Here is a 25793-nt window from a genome sequence, read left to right as displayed (position 1 = left end):
AGTGTACCTCTGGTGCAAATTACTGACCTCTGTCATCATTTTAGGTGGGGGAACTTGCACAATCGGTGGCTGACTAAATACTTTTTTGCCCCACTGTATTATGCTGAGAAAAAGAAAGCATAATGCTGCCACCACCGCGCTTCACTATAGGGACGTATTAGTTAGAGAACCTTCTAAGTTTTTTCTACCATTTAAATGCATCACTGTTAGTTTATTTCTAGTTTTAAAAGCTGAGACACATGAAAATCTTACAGTTTCTGTTTCGCTGGATTTTAGGACGTCTCCGCTGTCCCCATATGAACTGAATGCAGCATTAGTCCGACATGCCTTACGATGAGTTTACCAGTGTTTGGTTCCAGAAGGTAATCACTCAGTAACCGCTCTTAAAGGTCACTAACATGCTACTGCAAACACCGGAGCAACAGACTTTGAAAGAGCTGGGGGGGATAAAAGTGCGAGTGTGTCTGGGGTGAAGTGCTCTTCGACTGAACGATAACTTGAGTCGTGCAGACACGTAGCTTGATCGATGGCTCCGTTATTTACAAGCAGAGAGTCGTAATGAGCAGGGCTAACAACCTTTAGCTGATCAATGGCAGAATTAGTCGTTCATATTGATGCGTGGCATGTTGTGCTCCTTCAAATAAGCTACTGAGACAAAAAAGACCTACTCTATATACTGGATGTCTTATTTCTGACGCACTGGTAAAGTGAGTCACGCCTAATGTGGTTTTATTTGCCGCCTCTCTGATTCCTCCAGCACAAATAAGAGGCCTGTCTGAAGCACAGGACTTGTCCACATGTATTTATGCTTGTTTTCGTGTTCTTCTGGGTTTGATTGATGTTGTTGCCAATTTGTTTCTATGATGATCACAACAGCTTTGTCACAATTGCCCAATCAGGGTGCGCAATCAATTTTCTTTCTCTGAACTTGCCCTGCTGTATTGGCTCAAGCATCCTTCATCTCTTTTCTTTCTTCTCCATTAACACAAAGTCACTTCACCAGGAAATTGCTCATATCTGGCCTCTTCAAGTAACTTTTTCATTTGGTATTGTCTATACCATTTTTATCATTACTGCAATGAGAGGCATTCAAGCGCCCCTGACTCAGCCACAACTTGTACCTGTTGCTTATTTAATGGATAAGTGGACTGGAATAAGTGGCTCTTATGTAACCACCTACTGCCTATTCGCTGTTTTTCACTCTATGTCCTGCACCGCTCCCTCTCTCTCTCTTACCCTCCTCTTAAATGAGGAGTGCTGCTATCAAAGAGTCATGGTTGGATGGAGTTCATTAATTTCCTCCTCCACTGGTAAACAAGCTCATTGTCTAATTATAAGTCATCACAGCTAATGAGCACAAACATCTCCGTTATAATATGCCAAGAGTTTCTGAGGACGTCGTCCTGCGCACGCTAATCAGCTACAAGACAGGAAGGTTAATGGCAACAAAGAGAACGCACGGTAAATAAACAGGTCGACTAACCATGTCTGAGTCCACTCCTCTCTGCTCCGGCAGCAGGGGCTTCTCCTCCGTGAACTGCTGCTCCTTCATCCCCGCCATCCTGGACAGCAACCTGCAATCACCATGGCAACACGCAGAAAAAGACACATCTAAGGTTACGCTCGCATTTCATCACACAGAGCACGCTGTGGAGCTGACCTTAAAACAACAGTTAAAATAAAACAATCATTCGCATCTCTGTGAGAAGACAGCAGCGGTGACGTCCTTCACCGGATGATTTCAGAAATCTGGGAGGAATCGGATCGCTGATTAAATGTTTCTGCTGACCTGGAATAAACAGAGCTGCTCACAGATGAGGAGCTGATTGGAAACAGAGACGGAATCATGATGCAAAACAGCTTTGCTACAAACCTGCTGCCATCCTTTGAAAAATTTAACAGCAATGAAAAATTTATTTCTATCACTTTTTGGAAACATAGAGACAAAATTTACATATACAGTGGGGGAGAGAATCTAGAGCACAGTAATGACCAGAATTTTAAAAAGCCTGGGAGAAATGTCTAAGAGCAAATCCCCCACAGTGAGTCAGTCGATCCACTGGAGGCATTTATGACATTTGTAGATGCATATTTTTGCCTTCTCTTTTTGTGATATTGGTTGTAACACAAGGGTAAAACATGGCAGTTTTATCCAAAAATAATTCAAGAGCACAATTAAACAAAAAATGACTCCAAGAATGCATTTCATGTTAAACCTGAGCCCTAAATTTAAAGTGATGCTTTTTCTTAAACATCAATGTACACTTCTGTAAATGCTTGTTGGTAGCTTTTGGAGCATGTTTCATAGACTAGCTTCTGGCTTCGAAAGCACAATATACTAGCAACCAAAATGCTAATGTTAAAGCTTCTTGTTCAAAATCCGTGAGTGATGTTGCTATGATTACGCCCACTTTTTATATAAAAAAAACATGCTGTATTTAAACGCTACTGTAAACATGTAAATACTAGAAAATGTTGCAGCAGCCAAACACATGCCAACTGGTCTCTAACAAGTTAGTTAGCAGGTATGATAGCGCTCCATGCTCTTGTTCAAATATGGCTAATGCTTGCTCCAAAAACATGGCTGTAGCCAAAATACTAACACTGAGGCTTAAAATGCACACACTATAAAATATGGGCTAAAGCACAGACACTATGTCCATCCTTTACATAGTGTGTGGTTCTGCACAATTCTAGACTCTGTATGTCAGTCCCTGAGGAGTAAACCAAAGTGGAGAGGAATAAAGAGGAAAAGTATGATCATCACTGTAATGATCATACTTTGCAAAGTAACAAAAACGCATTCACAATTGGAGTGGACATAGATGCTTACTGACCGCGATTCCTCTTTTAAAAGTGGAGCTTGGGAGTACACACGCTGCAAGAAAAACAGGGCTACGTGAAGGTCTGATCAAGCAGGCTTATTGTGCTTTACAACACGGCCACAGCACGTAGTTACACACAAGGAAGCCAACAGACACTGACACATGAACACACCCTGCGAGTGGGCTCAGCCAGCATCAGAAGATTAACAGTGCTAGATGTTGACATCAGTCCACCAACAGTGAAACACAGAGGAGCATGCCCACGCTCAAAGGGCTCAGGGCTAATTTAGCTGATACTGCAGGCCTCAGCACTGGAAGGCTTTGTTGCATTTATTTTACATTAAATAGCACTATCAAGACAAACTGAGGAGATGCCATGCCCTTCACTGGTAACCATCAGCCCAAATCAGCTGCATGCACGGCTGACAGAATTGTGTTACAGTTTGATTTCAAAAAGTACTTCACTCTATACACTTTAAGGACTTTCTCTGCCTCACATTTATGGCCAGTTTCATCACCAATTAGGCTAACATGCACATCTTTGGACTGCAGTAGAAAGCCAGAGCACCCAGAGGAAGCCCACGCAGGCAAAGAGCAAAAAAGGAAAGGCCCCAGCCAGGATTTGATCACTGTAATTACATTGCCACTGTGTTGCTGTCTGTAAATGCTAACCACTTTCAGGCTTTGGTGAAGCATGTATGGATTCTGTAGGTGACCCTACAAAGCTGCAGGTATGGTCACCAGCTAACTGCCTTGTCAAACCAACTCCTAATATTTTCAGTAATAGATGTGCAGCAGGTGTTATTTGACATTTTCCTTTTCAAATTTTCTCAAATTTCAGTTACATGAATCGATTAAATATCAAAGCAATAGATACTGAAAATATAACATAAAACCAAAACTATATGAAATATCCAAAATGTTTAATGAGATTTGGATAAATCCCCTTCAGCACCACCCTGACCGTGACATCATCATCTCTGCATCTGATCCCTTCTGTCTCATTTTTCGTTCTCTCCAGCCTCTTTTGTCCTCTACTGCAGCCTCTCTCCTCTCTCTGGCAGTCATGCAGCATAATCTCTGCGTTTTATCCAACACCCTTAAAGAGACAAAGCCCAGATGCCACTTACACTTGCTCCTGGACGCTGATGAAGTGTGTGTTTGTGTGGTTGTGTGTGACCTTACAATGTCAGAACTACTACTTAACATGGAAAGAATCTTCCACCCTAGGAAACAAAACACATCATCGCAGCAGCGTTTTTTAAGCAAAGCTTCACCAGTCAAAACAAATATATGACTTGCTCTGTCTGTGCTAGTGGCAGTGACAGAAGGTGACTTTCTGAGCACAGAGTAGACTGCAGCCTTTGTGTCTGGTGCTCAACTAAATTCTCCAGAGCTGAATGCCTACGTCAGTTTACTGAGTCTGTCACTTAGTGCTGGGCATGTGTTTCATGGCACAGAATATATAGAAAGTCACTGGGACCTAAAAACTTCATGTATAGAATCACAAGTTAATTTTTTTTAATGTTTTTGGATGTCTAACACAGTATTTTGTGTGCTGGTTTATATTTTTGGTATTCCTTCTTTCAGTTTACCCTTCCTCCCTTCTGTCACCCTTCCATTGTAAAAGTCTCAATCAGTGATTTCCCCAGTTTACTTATTTCCTGTTTTATTTTGGTAAGCCCTTTCTTGTATGTTTGGTATTTAGTTTTACCTTCCCTGTCTAGTTTTCCTGATTAGTTACAGCTGTGTTCCCTGGTGTTTCTGTGTGGAGAGAGCGCTGCTACGCACCTAGCGCTAGCATTGGAAGGAGATGCACTGCAAGTACTCCTTGACCTAGCCCCGGCAGAGCAGCATGAGCTCCAGGCCCTCACCATGGCATCAAGAGGCGATTTGGGCAGCGGCACTCCACTGATCAGAGCACAGAGCATCTGACCATCCGGCCGGGGGAGAGCCTGGGCACCTTTGCAGTGGATGTTTTGCTGTATGCTTGTCGTGGCTACCCGGATTTCCCAGCAGCAGTCCGTGAGGAGCTTAGCCTGCATGCTTTTCTGCGAGGACTCTTTCCAGAGTGACTGCGCCAACACGGACGCCTGGCCATGCCTCGAACTTGGGCGTCCCATCGACAGACCGACCGTTGCTACCGGTGCGATGAGCCTGGCCATGTGGTACGCGACTGCCTGGCACCCGCCCCGAAGACCAGAACTATGCGGCCTCAGGGAAACAAGAGGGGGAGCGGTGTAGCGAGGGGACCACCGCTCCAGCTTCCTGCCCCCCTCCAAGAACAATGCACGGTGGTGGGCCGAGTCGGGCATATCAAGGGACTCTACCTGAGCTGCTGTGTTGAGGACCAGCCCTGCCGGGCTCCGGTGGATACGGGGTCTACTATTTCCCTAATACGACCTGGGGTGCTCCCTGGGACGTCCGGGCCACTTGTGATGGGTTGGTCACCCACCGACACCCAGCTGATGACGGTGACAGGGGAGAGGACTGACATGCGAGGGAAGAAACCATTGTGGATCCGAGTGAAGGATCTGGAGCTGGTGCATGACTTCTGGCTTGCTGACATCCAAGACCAGTGCATAATCAGCCTTGATCTGCTGACCCGCTGGGGGGCCTGTGTTGACACCGTGAAGCTGGCTATCACTCTTGGTACAGAGACTCTGGCCCTCCAGTGCGGCCAAAAGCAGGGAACGGAGGGGACCACAGACAGACAAGCCGGGCTTCAGGCAGCTGCCGCTCAACAGACTTCGGATTCCGGTGGCTCTGGACCATCTCTACTCGCCTCAGCCCCAGCCTCTAGGCCAGACAAACCTCCCTCGACCGAGACAACCCAAGCTGTTGATGACCTGTGGCAGCGCAGCAGCGTAGGTCTCACCGTTGACCAGTGCCAGCGGTTGAGGTGCCTCCTGGACGAGAATGTGGACATCATCGCCGCTAGTGACAAAGACTGCAGGCAGACGCGGCTGGTTCAGCACACCATCGACACCGGCTCTGCTCAACCCATCCGTCTGCGCCCACACTGGCTGCCCCTCTCGAAACAACAGGAGAACTGGGACCAGGAGGCACTGGGCGTGGCTACTGCTCAGGCCACAGCCAGCCGAGGGGGATGGCTCCCGTTGACCACGCAGCAGCTGAAGCGGAAGCAGGAGGCTGACGCAACGTTGGTTCAGGTGGGGGCCTGGCTGGAGGCGGCACAATGCCCAGGTTGGACGGGGGTGTCGGGACAGGGGCTCAAAGTGAAGGTCTACCACTGCCAGTACAACAATGTGGAGACCCACGACGGCCTCCTAGAAAAGAGCCTGCGATACCAGGTGCCAAGGGGGAGCTTTCATGCCTGGCGACAAGGTTTGGGTGTGCTGCCCGGTTTGCAAGAGAGGAGTGCCCCCCAGGCTGTGCAGTCACTGGCAAGGACCGGCGGAGGTCGTGGAGCGGCTAACAGAACTGGTGTACCGTATCTGCATACCGGGCCTGGAGCGCATGGTAATGTTGCACCAGGACAGACACCGTACCGACCACCCGCTCCAGCTGCCGCTGGGGCAGGGGAGCGGGTGGCACCCTATGTTCTGATGGGGTCCCCTGCTGGTCGAGATCGCCTTTGTGTTGGGTAATGGGGTTGTCGGGGACGACTGACCCCTTAGGTGTGGGCTATGTAGTGGGTCAGGGGTGTTTGGCGTTTGACAGCTATGTTCTGTTGTTCCAGGCGGCAGCGTTATGTTGCTATGGTTACAGGTGACGCTCTCTCTCTGCGACTGTGTGTTTCTGGGTGGAGAGAGCGCCTTTTTGTTGTTGTTGTGTTTTCTGTTGAATGCTAAATAACGGCTGTGCTCCCTGGCTAACTTGCGGGAAGCAAGACCAAATGACACCTCTGTCTCCTCCTTGTCTGAGCTCGCCGCAATATGTTGATTCATGGTTTTCTTCTGTTTTTGTTCTACCGCCTGCTATAAAAAGACAGGCCAGGAAAATCTCCTTCATGTTTTTCGGTGTTTTTTGGTCCGTTACTTTGACACTGTGATGCTTATGCCTTTGATAAAGTCTCACAATTGTCACCTTTCTTTTTTTAGATATAAAAATATAGATATGTACTGATAAATGATGAGAATTATAATATTTCTGACTGTCTGAGGCAAAATTTCCCAGATTCAAATCAAATCAATCGAATCGAGGTCTTGTGAATTGTAATCGAACTGATTCTAGAAATCAGTGAGGACACCCAGCCTTAGTCTACTGGACCTCTGTAAACACTTTGCTATCGAGTTTATGATGTCATTCAGTCATTTCAGGTCATATTGAATAAAAATTTAAGTCAATTTAACAACTCTTGGTCATATGTGTGAGTGTGTGATGTGATCATTGGCTAATGACTGGTGATTAACACTTAAATTATTAAAGTTGTTACCAAATGAGCGTGCAGTTTTACAGCCAGAACAACAAAATAGCAACGCCCACGAATACTAAACTCAATTTTTGCCTTTTACTGTTTAATTTATCTTAAATATATCTGTTAATTTTAAACAGTAAGCTTTTAATATTAACTATAAAAAACAAATGTATTTAATTTTACAGTACTGTATGGAATTTCTTATGTATAAAAGTTGCTACACTTAGGATTTTTACAACATTCAGCACTAACATCACTGTTAGAGTCTGTTACAATTAAACAGGTTAAACAGATTTAATGGGACACTGAGTCAAATATTAATTTTAACTGGTTGTTTCAAAAGAGCTTTCCAAACAGAGTGTGTGAAATCCAACATGTGGTGACATTTTCTAGTTTTTGTGTGCTCACAAACTATGAAACGTTCACGTTACTTAATTTTAACTCTGAGAAAATTAACATGAATTTTGTTTGATTTACCAAATTCAAATATTTGAACTTAATGAACTATTAATAAATTGACACTACACAAGTGAATGAAATTTAACTGACGAATTTATGACCTGTTCATAAAACTTAATCAAAATACGTTAAGCAAACCTTTCATTTTTAGATGGAGATATGGTGGCACTGCGATTTCTATGGACTTGGTTTGACCTTCAATAAATGATTGTTTCATTTGATATCTTCCTGAATAAGAGTCTTTCTTTGGGGTCCTGTCTTCACCAAATATGATATAGCATAGTAACGTGCAGCCACAAGACACAGACATGTTTGGAAGGTTTTGCACCATATTTTCTAGTCTTTGGCATGGAAGGAAGTTGGTTTGGAAACATATTTGGCGATGCTTCATCTCCTGCCTTGCGTTTGTGTGGGAGCCCCATCAAAAACCTGTCATACCGTGCCCCCCCCCTGCCATGGCTCTGAAGAGAGAGGAATACGCTGCTGCACATCAGCCTTTTAAAGTAAGAATTCTTGTTTCAGTCTTTTGCAAAAACATCTAATATTACTAGAAAACAAAAATGTGCTAGCCACCTCAGTCACTTTGTTCTCACCATAGCAAAGATGCTATCAGGTCAAAACTTGATAGAGAAACAAATATCACTGTATAGAGACGAGCCATATACATTTTATTATAGTTTAATTAATTTTGAACTATGTGGTTTTATTGTTTTGGACTCTTTTTTCCTAATGTAGGTGTACTCAGACCACCAGCATTCAAAAGGGTTTAAAAAGAAAGCTCGAATATAAGTTAATTAGTAAAAGGCTGAAATTTTTAAAAAATCACAATGGAAAAAGATTTAACAAACTGAAAGCAGGTGTAGATAATAAACTCATGATCCACGACTGCACTAACAGTGGACACCTTAACAATGTGGTAGTCCCGCATTGAAACTACAATATCACTAAGGCAGACTACAAAATGTGCAGCATAGTTCACCCCAATGTTTTCTTTAGTTTAGATCAATAAAAACAAAACCAGCAGTAAAAAAAATATCACTTCATTATAAAGTTTGGAATTGAGAATAAAACATATAGCCTATAGTTTTTTTCAAGAAATGAGTGACAAAGACAGTGATTGTATCTGCTAAAACCAGTAAGATGCTAAGGTGCTGTATTCTGAGCTAGCTAGACATGACAGAGTGTCTCTTTAGGCTGTAGGACACGGCATCCAATTTCAGCTTTTAGAAGGGTCAGGGCACAGGACAGTTTTTCACTTGCCCTCAGTCCAACTAATATGAGTTAAAGAGGAAGACAAGGACAAATCAGAATGAGGTTATTTTCCACTGTGCCACAGGACTCTCAGTTGAAGTTAAACTTTTGGATCATAGCTACACTCGTTGCGTACTGGAGGAAAGTCTTGTGTAACCTAGCATTAGCAAGTGCTTGAGAGGAACACTGAAAATGAGGTCATTAGTGCTTCAAGGCAAAAGAATAAAACGCCCCTTAGTGGACACAGACCCAGACTCTTCTTTGTTTTGTTAGCTTGGGCTTTAATAGCAATATCAAAGAGTTTATGCTCATTAAAGTTACATGTTGCTTGTTGTTATTAACGCTGAGGAAAGGAAACAGAAGAAGAATCTCTGACTACTTGTCTTCACATTAAAAACTGAGTTCTTTTAAAACAACATTCACACAACCGTCAGTCAAGACTTCTTCCAGACCGCATGTCTGTTTACCTCTTTCCTCCCTGTTTCCTTCCCCTCCTGTCTAGTTTATTAAATGGCTGAATGTGACCTTTCTGGAGCCACTGGAACAGAGCCATGAGGGGCATTAATATGAGAACAGAGACCAGACAACAACACCTCCCTTCGTCCTGCTTCCTCACTGAATAGCTGCCTGTCTTCCTTTTTCCTCCGTAATCACTTTGCCTCATTATCACCATTTCATCTTCATCATCCTTCATCTTTATAGAAAAGCAACACTTAGTTTTCCAGTTTGTTAAACTAAGAAGAAATATGTCAAAATGGGTTTGAGCTATATGCAGTTAATACAATAATGGTGGCATATTTGTCACTATGAATACCAGAATTAGGCAAAAACTGTAATCGTAGCGATGGTTATTTTTCATCAATGCTGCACTTCAGAGGTACTTAAGCTGTCTTGCTGATAAAATGTCAGAGCTCATAGTATAACAAACACTGACCATGACCGAGGTGTTTTTGTTTATATAAATTGTGAAGTGAAGTTAAAAAACCATGAAAATTGTTTTGCTGTACAGGGTGTGATTAAAGCGAGGCCCATAGAAACAGAAACTGTTTAAATTTAGCTAATCTCCCCTTTAACGCTTTCTTTTTAGATTGCTCACTGGAAACCCCTGTATGACCACTCAATAACATCAAACTATTCTGGATGTTTTGAAAGCTGTTAAAACTATTCAGCTGTTTCTACTTTTCAGGGTCTCTTTTTTCAAAGGAATCCAGTATTTTTTACACCTTTTTTGTCCGTTTCATATGAAGGCTTTTGTTTGCCTGTTGAAAAGCGTAATCTCAGTAGTTATATGATATCCAATTAATTGTCATGTAGTGGGCTTTGCATTTGAACATAAACACTAACAGAAAGATCACATGTTTGTCCTCATAGGACCGGGATTTGTGCCACCATGGACTGTAGTCTTGGACTAATGTAATAATGTGACCCCAGGGAACATGCTTTTTTGCCGTGCTAGAATAAATATTAGAATAAAGTGCAATTGCACATCCACTACAGTAGGTGGCAGGGTTTTTTGCACCGAGCATGTGCACACACACACAGCACACAGCAGGATGTGTGTTTTCAAAATGTTTTCTTCTTCCTAATGGGGACGTAAGAGAAAATAAACCGGTTGTTCAGTGATGACGCGACGAATCCTACTTCCGGGTCTAAAGTAGTCTGCGTTTAATATGGCTTTTGTGTTGTTAACATGTTTAATGTTATGTATTTTCTTCTATTTGATCTCAAAAAGCTCCTAAAACAGTCAGTGATCACTGTTGACCTCCCTCAGCTTTTATTACCTCTAATCATTTATTTAAGCTCAGTTTTTAAAACCTTAGGATGTAACTACAGCCCAGCCCATGCAGCAGTATATGAATGACTAACCTCGTATTGTGGATGGATTATCTCAGTTGTTCTCCTGGCTGAAGTTTGGTCCTTTTACAGCATCCTGCCATGTGATTACATTTGTTCCTGACCACCGAGAACACTCACGTTAACTTTTATCGAGTGGAAAAAAAGTTAGCTTGTTTATATTATGCTAACATAGCTGTGTCGCTAGCGGTCACGTAGCACATCATTATATACCAGCTAGCCCAACTTCAGTAACCCTACAAACGTCACTGCTGTTTAGTTTTCTGTCTTCATTTATGCTGGAAGTGATAGCAGAGCTGTACGTTTTAATTTGTTTCCAAAACCCCGCAGTCAGGACATGCTATATTGTATTTAGATAGAAGCTAGCGAGCTAACTTCCTGCTAACTTCTAACTCCGTTAAATGTCATAAATTCTGTTTTCATGGATGCCTGGATGTTAAACTCAATTGTTACACCTGGTAGAGCAGAACGCTGATCATTTTATTAAAGATGAAAGACTTTAGACAGTTCTTCAACTCTCAGTAATGCCATAGTGATCGTTTGATATATGGACCTGGAGTTTAGACCCAGACACGGCTAGTGACGTCAGACTGAACAACCGGATTGAGAAGCACCACTGTAGCTTGTTTATATTTTTAATTGGTAATTATGCAACAGTTTAGCCATGTTATGGAGTAACATGGAAACAATGTATCATTAAGTAAATAACCAGTAATATGTAATAGATTACTTTATGTTACCTTCATATTAAAGTAACAAAGGAAGTGACTGGTTAAGCTGAGAGATTGCATTTAGTCACAGAAGATAGCAGAGCTGCTTGGATGTGACACAGATACTGCAGCTCAACGTAATCTAAGAATAAAACTATAAATTCTTATGTCAACTGGGAATGCACTTTTGTGGGTCTTCAGACTCCAACACAGTCTGGTGGAGATCAACTCGTATCGCACAGAATGTGTGAGCTGTCTAATGTCTGAACAGACAAACCCTAATACAGAGACACAAACGTCACTGACCAATAATCCAGTGAAAATGACAACTTTACCCACACTGTGCACATGTTTAGAGTATCTGTGAGCTCTGAACCTTAAAGATGTAACGGATAAAAATAAATCTTCAAGGATTAGCACTTTATCCTGATTTCACCTCAATAAATCCTTGGAATGAATTTCTCATTTGTCTGCATAGAAAGTGTTGCAGTCCTGCCTCCAGGGTCATCATAATATATTTGAGATATAAGGATAGCTTATAGTTCATTATCCAAAATATTTCTGTTTGCTGGGCTCTGATTGAAAAATCTATATTATTTTCTCAAGTAGCTAAAGTCACTCTTTATTTTGAGATTACTGGTGCCCCTTTTTTAAAATAATATAATCATTAAGTTGATATTAGGCATTCAAAGTAGGTGTGAGCAAGTGTCACTCACCATCTTCACTCTTTCTTTCATCTAAATATGGTTACTATTGATTTGAAAATGTCAAGATGGTAAAAACTTAGCTTAAAAATGTATCATTATGGAGATTCAAATTCAAGTTTGACTGGACCCAGAATACAGAGAAGAAAAAAAACCCTAAAGCCAGTCATATAAGGCTCATTAAGGTTAGTTCTTAGCTTTGGTTAAAGCTAATTTTATATTTTTGGCCCACTGATAATTGAAAAATAAAATCTTACAGGGGAAAATAACTGCAACAAATAGTGTAGCTTCTTAGCAGAGTATCGTCTACTCTTTCAGACGTTTCCAGAAATGTAGAGTTTGTTGATTTTAGTTGCATTTAAATTAATGTAACGTATGTATTTGAAATAACTTGTTAAACAATCTCTTTCATTCAAGTAGACTAGAAACATAAAGAGGAATCCCTTTTTCAGACGTATTAGCTCAACTTAAAAAGAGTTAAACATTGTGGACTTTTAAACTTTGAATATTTAGTTTTAGTTAACAGTTTGTTGTGGGTCTGAGTATAAATGTGATGTTCCCAGCACTGGCTGCAGCTGTCTGTGTGGTGTTCTTTACTGGTACTTACTTTGTCTCTGCATATTTTTGTTTCTCTGAATTTAGGATTTGTCACAGCTGTTTGACAGTTTTCTGTCTCTTAGTTTTTCGTCCATTCTTCTAAACAGACTTGACAGATTAGTTCTCTTCTTGCCCCTCTTGCATATGTCTGTGTTTGAACCCCTGCCCCATCTCTTTAACCTTTTTTCTTTCTTTCACGCCGTTGTCTCATCCCCTTGTCTCTGCCTTTTTCCAGGCTCTTTCTCACCGGCTCTATTATTCACTTTGTCGTGCTTATGTAAGACAGCTGGTTGTGAAATCAATTACCGTTGCATTACATCGGCTATATTTGTCCTTGTGACGCCATTGCTACTAGTGGAAAGATACCATTATCGTCTCCTATGAAGTCTGTGTGGTGTGTAACTGTGGATCATCTGTGGATGATTTTTAAATTTCTATTGAGAAGGTGTTTTCCATTAGATGTGTGTAGGATTTGGTGTCGACATTGCCCCAAGAAATGTTTCCTAAGATAGTTTAGGACACAGTTGGACGTAACCCATAAGCAAGTTATTAGGTCAGCATATTTCCTCTGCAACGTGGAAGCTGATGTAAAAGATGTACCTGGGCTTTTGTAAAACACTGTTAGGTCCTTATATTAACAACAATTTCTCAAATGTCATGCGAAAGAGCCAGGGTTATTAATCTTTCTCATCATATATTCTTTGAGCTCATTTTGTGGTTGAATGTCTTTGTGCTACTTTACTATATCTTTTTTTTTTTTTTTGCTTGCTTTGCGTCTCCGTAGATATTTTGTGTATGTGTCGTTGCTTTGGCCCTCTTTGTGAATGTCGTGCATCTCTTTGCGGTTGTTTTGGCGTTGATCAGAGTCTGTTCTTGTTTTAATCTCTGTTCTCGTAAGTTCGAGTCTCTTTGTGTTTTTGTGTCTTGGTGTTGTAGTTGCGCCTCTTTTGTCTTTTGTATTATTTCTTATTGCTGCTGTTTTGTGTCTTCACAGAGAACCTCTACCCGATTAATAATTATCACTGCAGTTGGTACAGGTTTTCTACTACGCAATAAATTCCTGTTTCCCCACCCCTCGTGTATCTGCTGAGTTCTCCTTCAGCAGTGTGAAGGATCTGGTAAACAGCACTGTCGGCAAAGCTACTGAGATGACCAGTGAGGCATGTGGATATCACAGTCAACTTGCTACAGAGGAGGGCCTAACTTCAAAGCCTCTCTTCATCCTCTTAACTAACTGTGGTCAGGCAGCCAAAGTGTCAGTGGGTGAGAAGTTATTTACAGACCTGTTTTCAGTGTCCCTTTCACTGAGGAATGCTGCCCAGAAAACAGCAACGAAAAAAGAGCTTTTTTTCCTTCAGTGAGCTTTTCGAGTTTGGGGAGAAACAGTCAGTCTCTACAGCAGTTTCTTGAGAACAAAATGGACCTGTCCTCTTTTCTTCTCTCTGCCTCTGATGCTTCTGTTTCTCTCTTTAGCTCTGCCTAGGAATGGTTGCCATGACAACCAAGCTCAGTCCCACCAGGCATGGCTCACCTTTTTCGCTTTTAAACATTTATTTTCTTATTTTAATGAATCTAAACTAGCAAATTTGCACATTGTCTATGTTTTAAATGTTTACTGCTTTGATGAAAGCTTCGTCTTTGTTCTTTTGACTTCTCTTTTTTTTTTCTTTATATTTGTTTGTTTACTTCACCTCACTGCTTTATTAATCAATCGCAGAGCTGAATTAGAACTCGAATTTGAAGTAGTGTAGTCATCAATCTAGAAAGAGGAAACAGGAACAAAATATACTAAAGTTCAAAGGTGAAAGTGAAACTTTTTTTGTACAAAATCTAGTTTGTGCAAAAATATTCGGTGGGATTATGGTCGGGTGTTTTCTATAGAAAATATGTGCTGGAAGGGAAAACCTGCTTTACATGATGATAATACATGTGACCCACAAAACAACACGAAACAGTGAGTGAAAAGCTGGAAGACTTCGGTTAAAAACTGGTATCATTTTACATTATACAGGTGTGACAGGAAACTGTCACTTTCCTTGCAATCTGCACATGACTTCAGGAGTAAAGTTACACATATTTGTCTCTATTATTTCAGGGTTTTACCTTATAATCAAAAGCACTGTTGTTGTGATTTGGTATGATATAAATAAAACTGACTTGAATTAAACATTACTGACAGAACGATTCCCAGGAAGGCAAATAGTGGCACGAATTCCATTATTGTATTAACTCTATTATCACTCTCACTCCTAGCCCTGCTTTAAAATTACACATAATGCCCTCTTTTGTTCTTCATTCACGAGGACCTCTTGCCAAATTACACATCTCAGTGTCGCACCATGGTAACCCTTTCTCACACTGCTTCCTTGTCCCTGCTCATTTGTGTAGGGTTATGAAACCATTTGTATCACTTTGGATTGTTACTGTTTCTGTTCAGGTGAACTCAGGGCAGATTAGAGAACTAGTGGAGGGATTTTGATAAGTCTTTATAAAAAAAGATGTTCTATGAATTATAGGAAATATTGGTGCACATCAGAAGTACGCACACAGTACACATGCAATGCTGTGTGCTGCTGTACCTTTATGCTCTGATGGGGGTTTTTTGCTTCTTTTTACCTCTACCCCATTTCCTCGAGGCGAAGGCCTCCATTGTAATTAAAATGTGTTGTTAATCCATAATCCAAATACAGGCTACAATGATTTATTGCAACACCTTTTGGTACAAATTTGTATTACACAAAGTACAGTATTTCCCTGATATATTGTATATGAATTAACTTTGTTAATTTTCAAAGATTCTGAATTATTTTTGCTCTCTTGATAACTTTTATTTCTTTTGCCTGTGATATCATTTCCTAAGTCTGGGTTAGACGTCAGTGGTAATAGTGGTTTTTCAACTTGGAGAAAACTGTCTGCATTGATACACTAATATAATGTAGGTAAAAGACAGAAAATAGGTGCAATAAAAACTACATGAACAGAAAACCAGGAGTCAATCTTGGCTGTTGATATTTATAGAAAGTGATCAGAGAACATAACAATAAAACCCTTGTGAATCTCATCTGAATGAGGCCTGAGGCAGCTAAAAACTCAGTTAGTTCAAGTTTGTCAGGTACTGGACATTTTGCTGCTACAGTTGGAACAAACCGTCATGAGAGTAAAGCTACACACGGATTTCCTGTATCTGTGTTAGTTATGCGACTCTGAGGGGAAGGTTGGAAACTGTGTCGCAGGTCTAGTCATTCAGTGACAGTGAAGCACTTTAAGTGGATGCAGTTACAGTATAGAGGCTAAGAGTGACGCTTCCTGTCAGGAAATCAATTGCACTGCCATGTGGAGGGGAACCATCTGATCTGACGGACACTCACTCAATCGATGCTTGGAAAGTGGGACAGCACAGGACAGCAGATGGACAAATATGACGACATAGTGTCACAAAAAGCATGTTTAAATGTTTACAAGGCCAACATAAACCAGCAGAAGCCCCTTTAATAAAAAGCAGTGAGGCAGAAACACTGGTGTGATGTGCAAGTGTCACATTATATGTACTCCCCGCCTTGTAGTGCTGTAGTTTGCTCAACGTGCCCTAAAGGCTTTTCGGTCACTGATTCCAACACTTTGAGCAAAAGTGCTGAGGCTCAGCTTCCTCTCCTGCACGGAGGATACAAGGTTACCGACTCTGCTCGAGTGTATTAATTAGACATATGGCTGCCACACTGCCCACCAAAGGATATGGATGTGGGTCTCTAACCCTTCTCCTTTTTCACTGTGATCACACACATCTATCTATAGATAGACAGATAGATATAGGAGGAAAAAAATTTAATAGTTTGAAGAAAAAATGTTTGCTAATAAATGAGGACGCTCAGTCACAAAGGTGGAAGTCAGGGATGAAATCTGTCCAAAAGGAGCTCTGCTGTGATTCTGTAACTGCCAACAAGAATCCTCACAGAACTGATGTTCCGCTTCCTGTCTAGCCTCAATATGAGCACACTGAGCTTCACATAACTAGCTGTTGCATTTTGACTCTGCCAAATATCCCATTCTTGCGAAAGAAATATCTCTAGGACTCCCGAAGGACTTCGATTGGCACAAACTTTCACTTAGACTCAAGGATGAATTTATTCACTTTTAGATCTGTAAAACTTCAAATTTATGAATTTATTGACACAGTGCATGATGAACTGAATAGACTTTAGCTTCCTTGCTCTCAAACACTAAGCTTCAGTTTAACTTTGATGCCTTAAATTTAAACCATGTCAGCCAAGCTTTAAATTAGGGTTTTGTGGCATATTTAGACTTTTTGAGGATATAAGAAGTCACAGGGTGTTACTGAACATTGCTGGTTAGCCATTTATGCTTGAATTTAATGAAATTCTCTGGATTTTCATCTGTTTTATATTCTATACTGAACATTTTAAAAGCAATGAGGACTGAAAAGCACAGGAGATTTTGTTAGCAGTGCTAAAAATGAGGCTTTGTGGTCGATTTTTGCAGAAATAAATTAGGAGAAAATAGTTTTTATATGTCAGTAGATTAATTTGCAGTTCAGTTTGTTAAAATGTTAAAATTAAAACATTAAAAGGCATTTTTAAAGCCTGATATAAAACAGGCTTGTGTACACTTTTGCATGGCACTGTACCAGAACTAGCTATCAGGAGCCTGTGGGAGCATTGCTAATGGCAGCCTGCTTAAGAAGAAAAAGATGGTATAGCTGTGTTTCAGTCCTGATACAAAACAAGTTGTTTTAAGCTTAGAATCAATAAAAGTCTCGTTCCTGGTGTTCTGCTTTAAGTCACCTTCACTGAGCTTTGCTCCACCGGATCTTGCATCCCTTGTTCTTCAGTGAATGTGAGCCTTAGTACACTGTTGACTGCTTCACTACCTGATTCCAAAAACCTCTCTGGGGCAGATTAACTGGTATGTCATTTATCAAAATGCTTAAACATGTCTCAGATTTTGAAATGAAGCCACTTAAAATGTTAAACAGCAGCACAGCCCAGTCCCCGAACAGCCATCTATCTCGTCCTGTATCTGCTGCCTTGTTTCATCCCTTGTTCACTTGATCTTGTCTTTTTTATGATATTGAGCTAAGTAGATGCAATTCCTAAAGGAGCTTCCAGCAGATGTTAATCCTTGCTGACACAACCCAGCATTCACTCCTACAACTCACAACATCTCTTTCATCTCCAATACCTACGCTGTTGGTTTGTGGGTGGAGAAACACACCTTCACATGCATCTTCTTCCTTTTTAATGCAAAGAAAAAAAAATCTCAACATTTCTTAAAACTGTTTTTAACTCACAATTAGTAACAGAGCTATTTCCACTATTTGAAATGAGACTTTTAAATATTTATAGCTGCTGAATGTCTGGAGATGGCTGAGAAGCTACCTCAGAGCCAAGCTATCAATGTAGGAGTGGAAGATTAAATATTAAATATCAGCTATCGGCTCCAGACAAACACACAATGGCACTTTCTGTTCTGGCAGAAAAAGTTTCCTCGTCAGAGAAATCAGATGAAAGCTTTGTGTCTGCAAAAAATGCTTCACTCTGGAGACAGGAAAGCAGCTTAGAGACAATAAGTAAAGTGCATTCATACTCAGGATATTCAGAACGTAATGTGACCTGAATCAGACAGGGTGAATTTAAAATGGAAAACCAGCATAGAGGATGTAAGGAGGGTCCGGTCGCACAGTGGTGAGCTCACACGTTTGACAGCACATTCGCTCAGAGCTCTATTTTCACCTCATCTCTCAGCGGGAACGTCAGAGTCAGGGTGTGACAGGGTCATGCTCCTGAGAGCTGGACTTACCGCAGCAGTGAAATGATAACGCTTACATTAGTTTAGATTTGCAAAGAGGACGAAACACTCCGGTTATTGGCAGCTTTCTGAAGACAAATTTAAGCGTCTTTAAAGTATCTTCAGCTCGCACCAGAATTCAGTTCGAGACCAATTTAACTTTGTGTTGTATTTTTCCCCCTGGTGAATGTCTCAGTACATTTGCATGGGCAACTCGAGCTGCACTGTGTCATGCTTCACTCTTTTCAGGTCATGCACTGAACTCAGCCTCCTACTTTGGTGACCACGTCCCTGTGACATGTCTGCACTGTTGCTGCCCTGCTGTTTCAACTCCTCCAGCAATCACCATTCAGGATGTTTACCCATTAATTCTCAGTTTCTATTTGCAGGAAGTGATGAGATTCACAGCCTGGGAAGGAGAATGAGCTTTATCTCTGATTCATCTCAATCTAAGAGCTGACATTATTATTCATCAGTTGAGGGATGCAAGACTTTGACTTTGTCTACATGCCATCATTTTTACGCATAACTTAAGTAAATGCCACACTGATGTACATTCTGATATGTGATCCCAGCTTTGAAGGAGTTTCTTGGGTGGATGAGGAGCTGGCACTGCCTGAAGTGTGATCAGTGATTAAAGTGAAACCCACTTGAGTCCCACAGCACATACAGTTATTCACCTCATTAATTCCCCCTTAATGGAACCGACGACATGTTCAGAGGCACTGTACCGGGTCCTCCTTAGCTTTTCCTTCCAGCAGTTTTGGCTGAGTAAACATTTTGTTTTTGATCATCACCTTGTTTCACACACACAGGGGTGTGTTCACAGCTGCAACTTTACTCAGCAAGTTTGCAGAAAGTTGAATAAGATAACTTGAACTGATGTCGAACAGCTGCAATAAAAAAAAAAGCTGAGGCAACACATACGGCTGCCTGTAGCTGTTATTCTCCACCACTGTGTAAAATCATGACCTAAATAATAACATTATACTGCTACAAGTTTTAAACAAAGACTCCCAAAGGGACAACAGCCCAAGGGCGAGCAGCTCTTCACACTGAACCAAAGCTCGTCGGTGTTGAATACTAAAGTCTTACAGCTCGCTTCTCAGTGTTTGCTGATTTTGCTGTTTTCATGTCTTTGCAAAGTCAGAGGCTGAGGAGAACATGCATGAAGGACTGTTTTTTTTTATATAAATAAAATTGAATTGAATTGAATTGAAAAGGAAAAACATAAAACATCAGTAGAACATCTGTGAACTTCCTAGTTTTAATGATTTGTCCTGTGGTTTATAATTTCCTTCTCTGTTCACCTGGATGTGGCATTTTCAGTGGGAGGAACATTTGGTCTGAGACTGAAGAAGTCACTTTGTATTTCTCCCAATAAAAATGCTACAGTGTGATGAGGGAAGCTTTCTGGGATTTTCATACCGGGATGACTCAGCATGCATCGAGACAAGAGTTTTCTGTCTAACTGCTGAGCCACATTGCAGCGCGAGACCCGCTGCAGGCTATGGAAACATTTCCCCAGACAGTGATGCGTTGCTTTCTTTACCTGCAAACTTTGATGGACACTGATGATGGGACACTGCCTCAGGAGTTTTACGTGAATGCACAGCGGCAGGTGTTCACGGTGAATGAGGAATCAAGGCCCCGGGCTGTTTTTCATTGTGTTCTTTTGGTGTTGGATTAAAAAAATCCTCTCCTTTTCCAGCGTGACAATTCCCCCAAACAGAAAGGTTCTAGGACTTGTAAAATGCTGCCAGAGTTGTTTGTGTAACTTATATGAAGAGACTGACGTGATTCAAGGTTTTCACTGAGTGTGGCTCTGCATCGTTTGCTCTTCTGGGGCTTCTTCTAAAAAATATTTCCTTCACATTGCAAGCGTCTCATCCTCCTCGCAGTTATGTCATGATGCTGCAGAACTGAACTTTTAGAACCTGCTAACAGCCCAGCACTATCATCATCCACTGTATTTTAGTCACCGACATTCACACGTCATGACTTGAATTTATTTGGCTCATGCTGAATGGCACAGTTGGATCGTCCGGCAGCGGCGCTGAAAAATGCAACCAAATGTCCCTTCTAGTGATTGTGTTTCTATGGTCCGCCCACGGCGCTGTAGGACAAGCGCCAGCAGGACAGACGGGCAGACAGCGTGTGGTCACCAGCAGTACACTGATGGGGGAGGGGAGCGGTCGGTGGATTCTTTCCTGAACCGAACGGAGAACCAGATGTCAAGAAGCGAAGCCCAGTGACCCACGGTGAAGGGATGAATGGTTTCCTGAGCAAGCCGCAGTCACTTCCTCCACAGACGCATGGGTTTAATGCCACTACCACTGCAAGACAGGCCATAACCCACAACCCCAACAGCAGTGATTGGCCCTGCATTTTATACCTCACTGAGACTGGAGGTGTTACACCAAACAGGCATTGAGATGGAAATTTTGAGCTAAATTGTCAATATTTGTCACATTTAAATCTATTTAATGTTCAGATGTTTAGATCATTTTAGAGTTACATAAACATAAAAGTCTTAGAAGTGTTGTACTTGCCTATTATTTAAAGACTTGGGTAACACTAACAATTTAATGGGCTGCATTTATATAGCGCTTTCGAGACCCTCAAAGTGCTTTACAATTCCACTATTCACTCTCACATACTGGTGGAGGTGAGCTACAGTTGTAGCCACAGCTGCCCTGGGGCAGACTGACATGGCAGGCTGCCATATTGTGCCATCAGCCCCTCTGGCCATCACCGGTAGGCGAAGTGCCTTGCCCAAGAACGCAATGACCGAGACTGTCCGAGCCAGGGCTCGAACCAGCAACCTTCCGGTTACAAGACAAACTGCCAACTCTTTAAGCCACAATCGCCCTAATACACGTGTTGTTGTGTGGACTTAATGTGCTCTGATGTGTCGTCATTTGTCTGTGTTGTGTCGATTTGTTGCTCATTAAGCTGACCGGTCCTGCTTTAGACTGAGTGTAGAACCATACGCCCACTGATACTGGAATAAATACACTGCTCAAAAAAATTAAAGGAATATCTTTTAGTCAGGCTATAGCATCAAGTCAGTGAAGCCTCTGAGGTATTGATTCTATCAGTTACATAACAGAGAGGGTTGTTAATCATGTTCAGCTGTTTTGATCTTAAATTAAATAAAAACAGGTGAACTAGAGGGGCAGCAATGAGACAACCAGCAAAAACATGAAATTTACAGGTGGAGGCCACTAACATGTTTACCTCCTCATCTTGTCTGACTGTTGTTTCACTGGTCTTGTATTTAGTTAGGGCAGGGGTGTCCAATTAGTTCATTACCAGGCCTCTGGAGAACTTCAAGACATGTTGAGCCATTTAAATCAGCTGTGTTGGATCAAGGACACATCTAAAACTTGCAGAACACCGGCCCTCGAGGCCTGGTAATGAACTAATCATTTGATTCAGGTCTGTTGACCCAGGGTGAGATCTAAAACCTGCAGGACACCAGCCCTTTAGGCCTGGACTTGGACACCTCTGGGTTAGGGTATACAAACTACCTGTGCAACAGGTAGTCCACTCTTCCAGGATGCCACATCAAAACTTTCCACTGCCAGAAGGTTTGCTCTGTCACCCAGCAGAGTTTCGAGAGCACAGAGGAGATTCCTGTAGACAGTCCACAGAGGGACTCACAGGCCCCTAGAGGCCAGGTAGATATCAAGATGAAATCACTGGACCCAGTGTCAGACCCTACGCTGGCACAGAGGGTGCTGAGTTACTCTGGGTGCATGACAATCCCAGCCTCATGTTGCCAGAGTATGAGGCAGCTCCTGGAGGATGAAGGAACTGATACCTCTGACCTCCCCCCACGCTCGCCTGACCTAAAGCCAGTCGAACACCAGTGGGACATTATTGTTCAGTCCATCTTTTGATCCAATCATTCCAGGTTGCACCTGAAGGTGTTCAGGAGCTCAGTGATGCTCTGGTCCAGATTCACTTTTTTGAGCAGTGTGCATGGAGATATGTAGAGAGATAGAGACCGTCCAAATAAAAAAGAATGCACAGAAATGTAGAAATATATTTAAACAATGCATTTCTCATATTTTTAATGACAAAAAGGTTGCATATTCGATAATATATTTCTACATTCATGTTTTCGTTCTGTAACATTGTAGCGTTAATAACTGAAGACTGAATTGTCCTCTTGTTGCTGCTTGACAGCCATTTGAGGGAAATATGAGGAGGTGCAAGAGAAACACGCCACATGTTTTATTTTTAGCTTGATGGATTATTTTCCTGATATGTCAGGATACTATTTTCATTCTAGACAAATAACCCAACACTTAACGCTTAATCAGTAATCAAGAAATGATCACATCGCTATTTCCGTACTTCTCCTGCTGCTTTTCTGATGAGAGGTGTGTCCAGTTTTCTACTGATTTACATCTGAACCTGAGGGCAAAGTCATGTTTCTGCATATTATATGAAGCTGTTGCTTGTGCTGTGCCAGCCTCCATTTTTAATATATGCCCTCCATTAGTGACCACAGAGTAGCACAGAGCTGGCATTCAATAGCCAGTATGTAAGCAGCAGCATTCTCTTATCGATCGGATCATTTTTACTCTAATACACCATGAACATTCTGTGTTTTATACTGCAGCGTAAAACCCACAAATTTTGCTCTTTACAAAAGATGACTTACAGTCAGGAGGAAAAGTGAGTAAACCCCAGAGTGATGTTGCTTTGGTATCAAATGTTTCAAACTTGTCACAGTAACTTCTTGCCTCCAAGAAGAAATCCTTCTAGAAGCAAATCTCAGCTCCTAGGCTCTATTTTGAAGGATCTCTTTGAGTATTTGGGCAGTGATTACAAATAAAATAAATGACAATTATTTTAATTCATTTCAAAGGAACATAAAGTCTACATGCATAGAATCACCAGACAAATCTGTTTGCTGACTTTGTCTCAAAATGGCATTAAAATTTTTCCTTTGGAACAACATGTTTGCTGTTACAGAGTTCTGCCATAGATTTTAATTCATGGTGCATTGAGAGGCATGTCTGTCTAATTTAATGTCTCTGGTGTTTGTTCTTGTGTGACATTAAAGGTCACACAGTAGGAATTCTTCCTTTCTTCGGTAAAACATGCTCAGCCAGCTCACAGTCGTCACTTTTGCTTCTTTAGAAAACTCTTTTTTCTTGGGTTTGCTCTCATGCTGGAATATTCCTCTGCTGCCAAGCTTCTGGACACTGGGATTCATCTTCTCAGCCAGTTTTTCAATATAGCCACAGGCACTTTTGATACGTCTATAAATGGTTAGCACCATTTCCAGCAATGCAGCCTCATATTATCGCTCTTACACTCCATGAAAGGCACTCGTCAGTGCCTCCTCCTGCACTTCTCGGAATCAGCTGATTTTTTTTTTGTATAATACTTCTTGTATATTTAATAAATTCAACTGAAAATTGTACTGTTCTATAAATATTTTCCAATATTTTCCAGAAATACATGGGAAATTAGATACTTTACGAACATGCTTGAGCCCTCTTAACATCTTAAGTACAGGACATGCATCAAATTTTCAGGGCTTAAAAGGTGTGATCGCTGCTGAAAACTTATTCTATACATCTGCTGTTTTTCCATTCATTTTTAGTCCACCAGTGTTCATCCGTATGTATTTTTGAGCTAATAAAATCTATTAATGGGAAGTATAGTTTGATGAGATACATTAGCTAATTTAATGATTGTAGCTCTTGAATAAAAAATATCAGCAAAATAGATTAAAAAAAAAGATAAATCACAACATTTACTCATTTTATTCTGATTGTTATGTTGAAAAAGTGCTATTATTGTTCCTACAAGTGTACTTCATTCAAGTCCACAGGTTTCTAGCTGTATGTAGATGTACTTACTTTCACTGTATGAAGCTTCTCCTTGTACTATATTCTCAATAAAAGGTTTTTCAGTTGTTCACAAGACAGAATACTCAACTAATCCTGCAGTTACCGTGAGGTGATACAGCTTTGAATCATTTGACATTAAAGGGATATTCCTTAGAAGCATACTCGGTTTTGTTTGCAAACTATATTTTGAGCACACGGTGAAGCTCTGCAACAAAGAGGCATTAATATGCATGCAGAGATGTGTGGAACATGCAGTTCCATCAACAATGAGTCAGTCACACAGGATAGTCAGCACCAGGGCTGGCATTTCAAAATTAATGGGTGACAGCAAAACATAACACACACACCGAGGGGAAAAAACAAAACAATGTGTGCGATGACGGGGCATGCTGATATGCTTTAGTAACATTAGCAGTTTGGAGAAAGATTCATCTCCAGTCAGGCCTCATAGACTCCAACATGGAACTGAAACTTTACAGAAATATGAATGTGCAAAGGATTGTTGTGTGAACCAACAAAACTGACGGGAGTATTTAATCACATTAAACTGAATCAGTTAGGCCCAAACACAAGACAAAAGTGACCAGGCTAGGATCAGCTGGACAAGCAAATTTCAGCTGATGTTATGAAAGGTGAAATCCAGCATCTTGTGTGTTTGTTTGTTTGTTTTTTCACCACATTTTTGGGATTGTGTATTTATTTAGAGCCAAGATTCCTTATCAAGCATCAAAATAAATAACTGTTAATACGTACAACCCAAGTTTTCTAAAAGCTGCTAATCTGTTAAACTACAATCCTTAAACAACAGCATCCTTTAAGAAGAAGTTCATAGCTATTAGTGCATTCCAACGTACATCTCTGTACTGATTTATGATTCTTTATTTATAATTTATGATATAATCCAAATATCAAGCCTACATATAAGAACTAGGATACAATAATATGGGATGTAAAACAGTATGGGAATTCAGTGGTAAGATAACAAATAATGGTATATAGGAAATCATTCACTGTCATTTAAAACAGTAGTATTAGCATCCTGTAAGCACGAGCTTAGCAAAAGCCCAGCTACAGGTTGAATTTAAACTCTTCGGGTGTTTTCTATACAGTCAGAATTAAATAGAGTGATGCATTTAAAAATATGCATATTAAAGCGATGAAGAGTCTGAAGGATGAGCAAACTGCACACGCTGGAAGAGGCTCATACCACGCGGTGTGTCACCTGGATGAGGTTTTTGCCAACGGTTGTAGAGAGAATTTTCAATTCAAGAGTCTGGCATTATTCCCGGCCTAATTCCTAGTATCTGTTCCAGTATCTGTTGTGTGGTTTTTTT

The 25793-nt window shown here is 41.2% G+C and overlaps 1 protein-coding gene across 3 annotated transcripts in view; it reads right to left on the bottom strand.

Annotated features, from left to right (window-relative positions):
* Positions 1-25793, bottom strand: part of ndrg4 (NDRG family member 4) — a 62620-nt gene that overhangs the window by 32826 nt on the left and 4001 nt on the right. For all 3 annotated transcript variants that reach the window (XM_005748783.1, XM_005748784.1, XM_005748785.1), the window contains exon 2: positions 1484-1574. In XM_005748783.1, coding sequence (XP_005748840.1) covers positions 1484-1561 — 78 coding nt within the window. In that variant the 5' untranslated portion in view covers positions 1562-1574. The remainder of the gene's footprint in view (positions 1-1483; positions 1575-25793) is intronic.

The sequence above is a fragment of the Pundamilia nyererei genome, unplaced genomic scaffold (genome assembly GCF_000239375.1).
Source record: "Pundamilia nyererei isolate P.nyererei 1_Seehausen unplaced genomic scaffold, PunNye1.0 scaffold00229, whole genome shotgun sequence".
Classification (NCBI taxonomy): domain Eukaryota; kingdom Metazoa; phylum Chordata; class Actinopteri; order Cichliformes; family Cichlidae; genus Pundamilia; species Pundamilia nyererei.
Note: the sequence above shows the minus strand (reverse complement) of the source record. Positions and strands in the feature narration are given on the sequence as shown.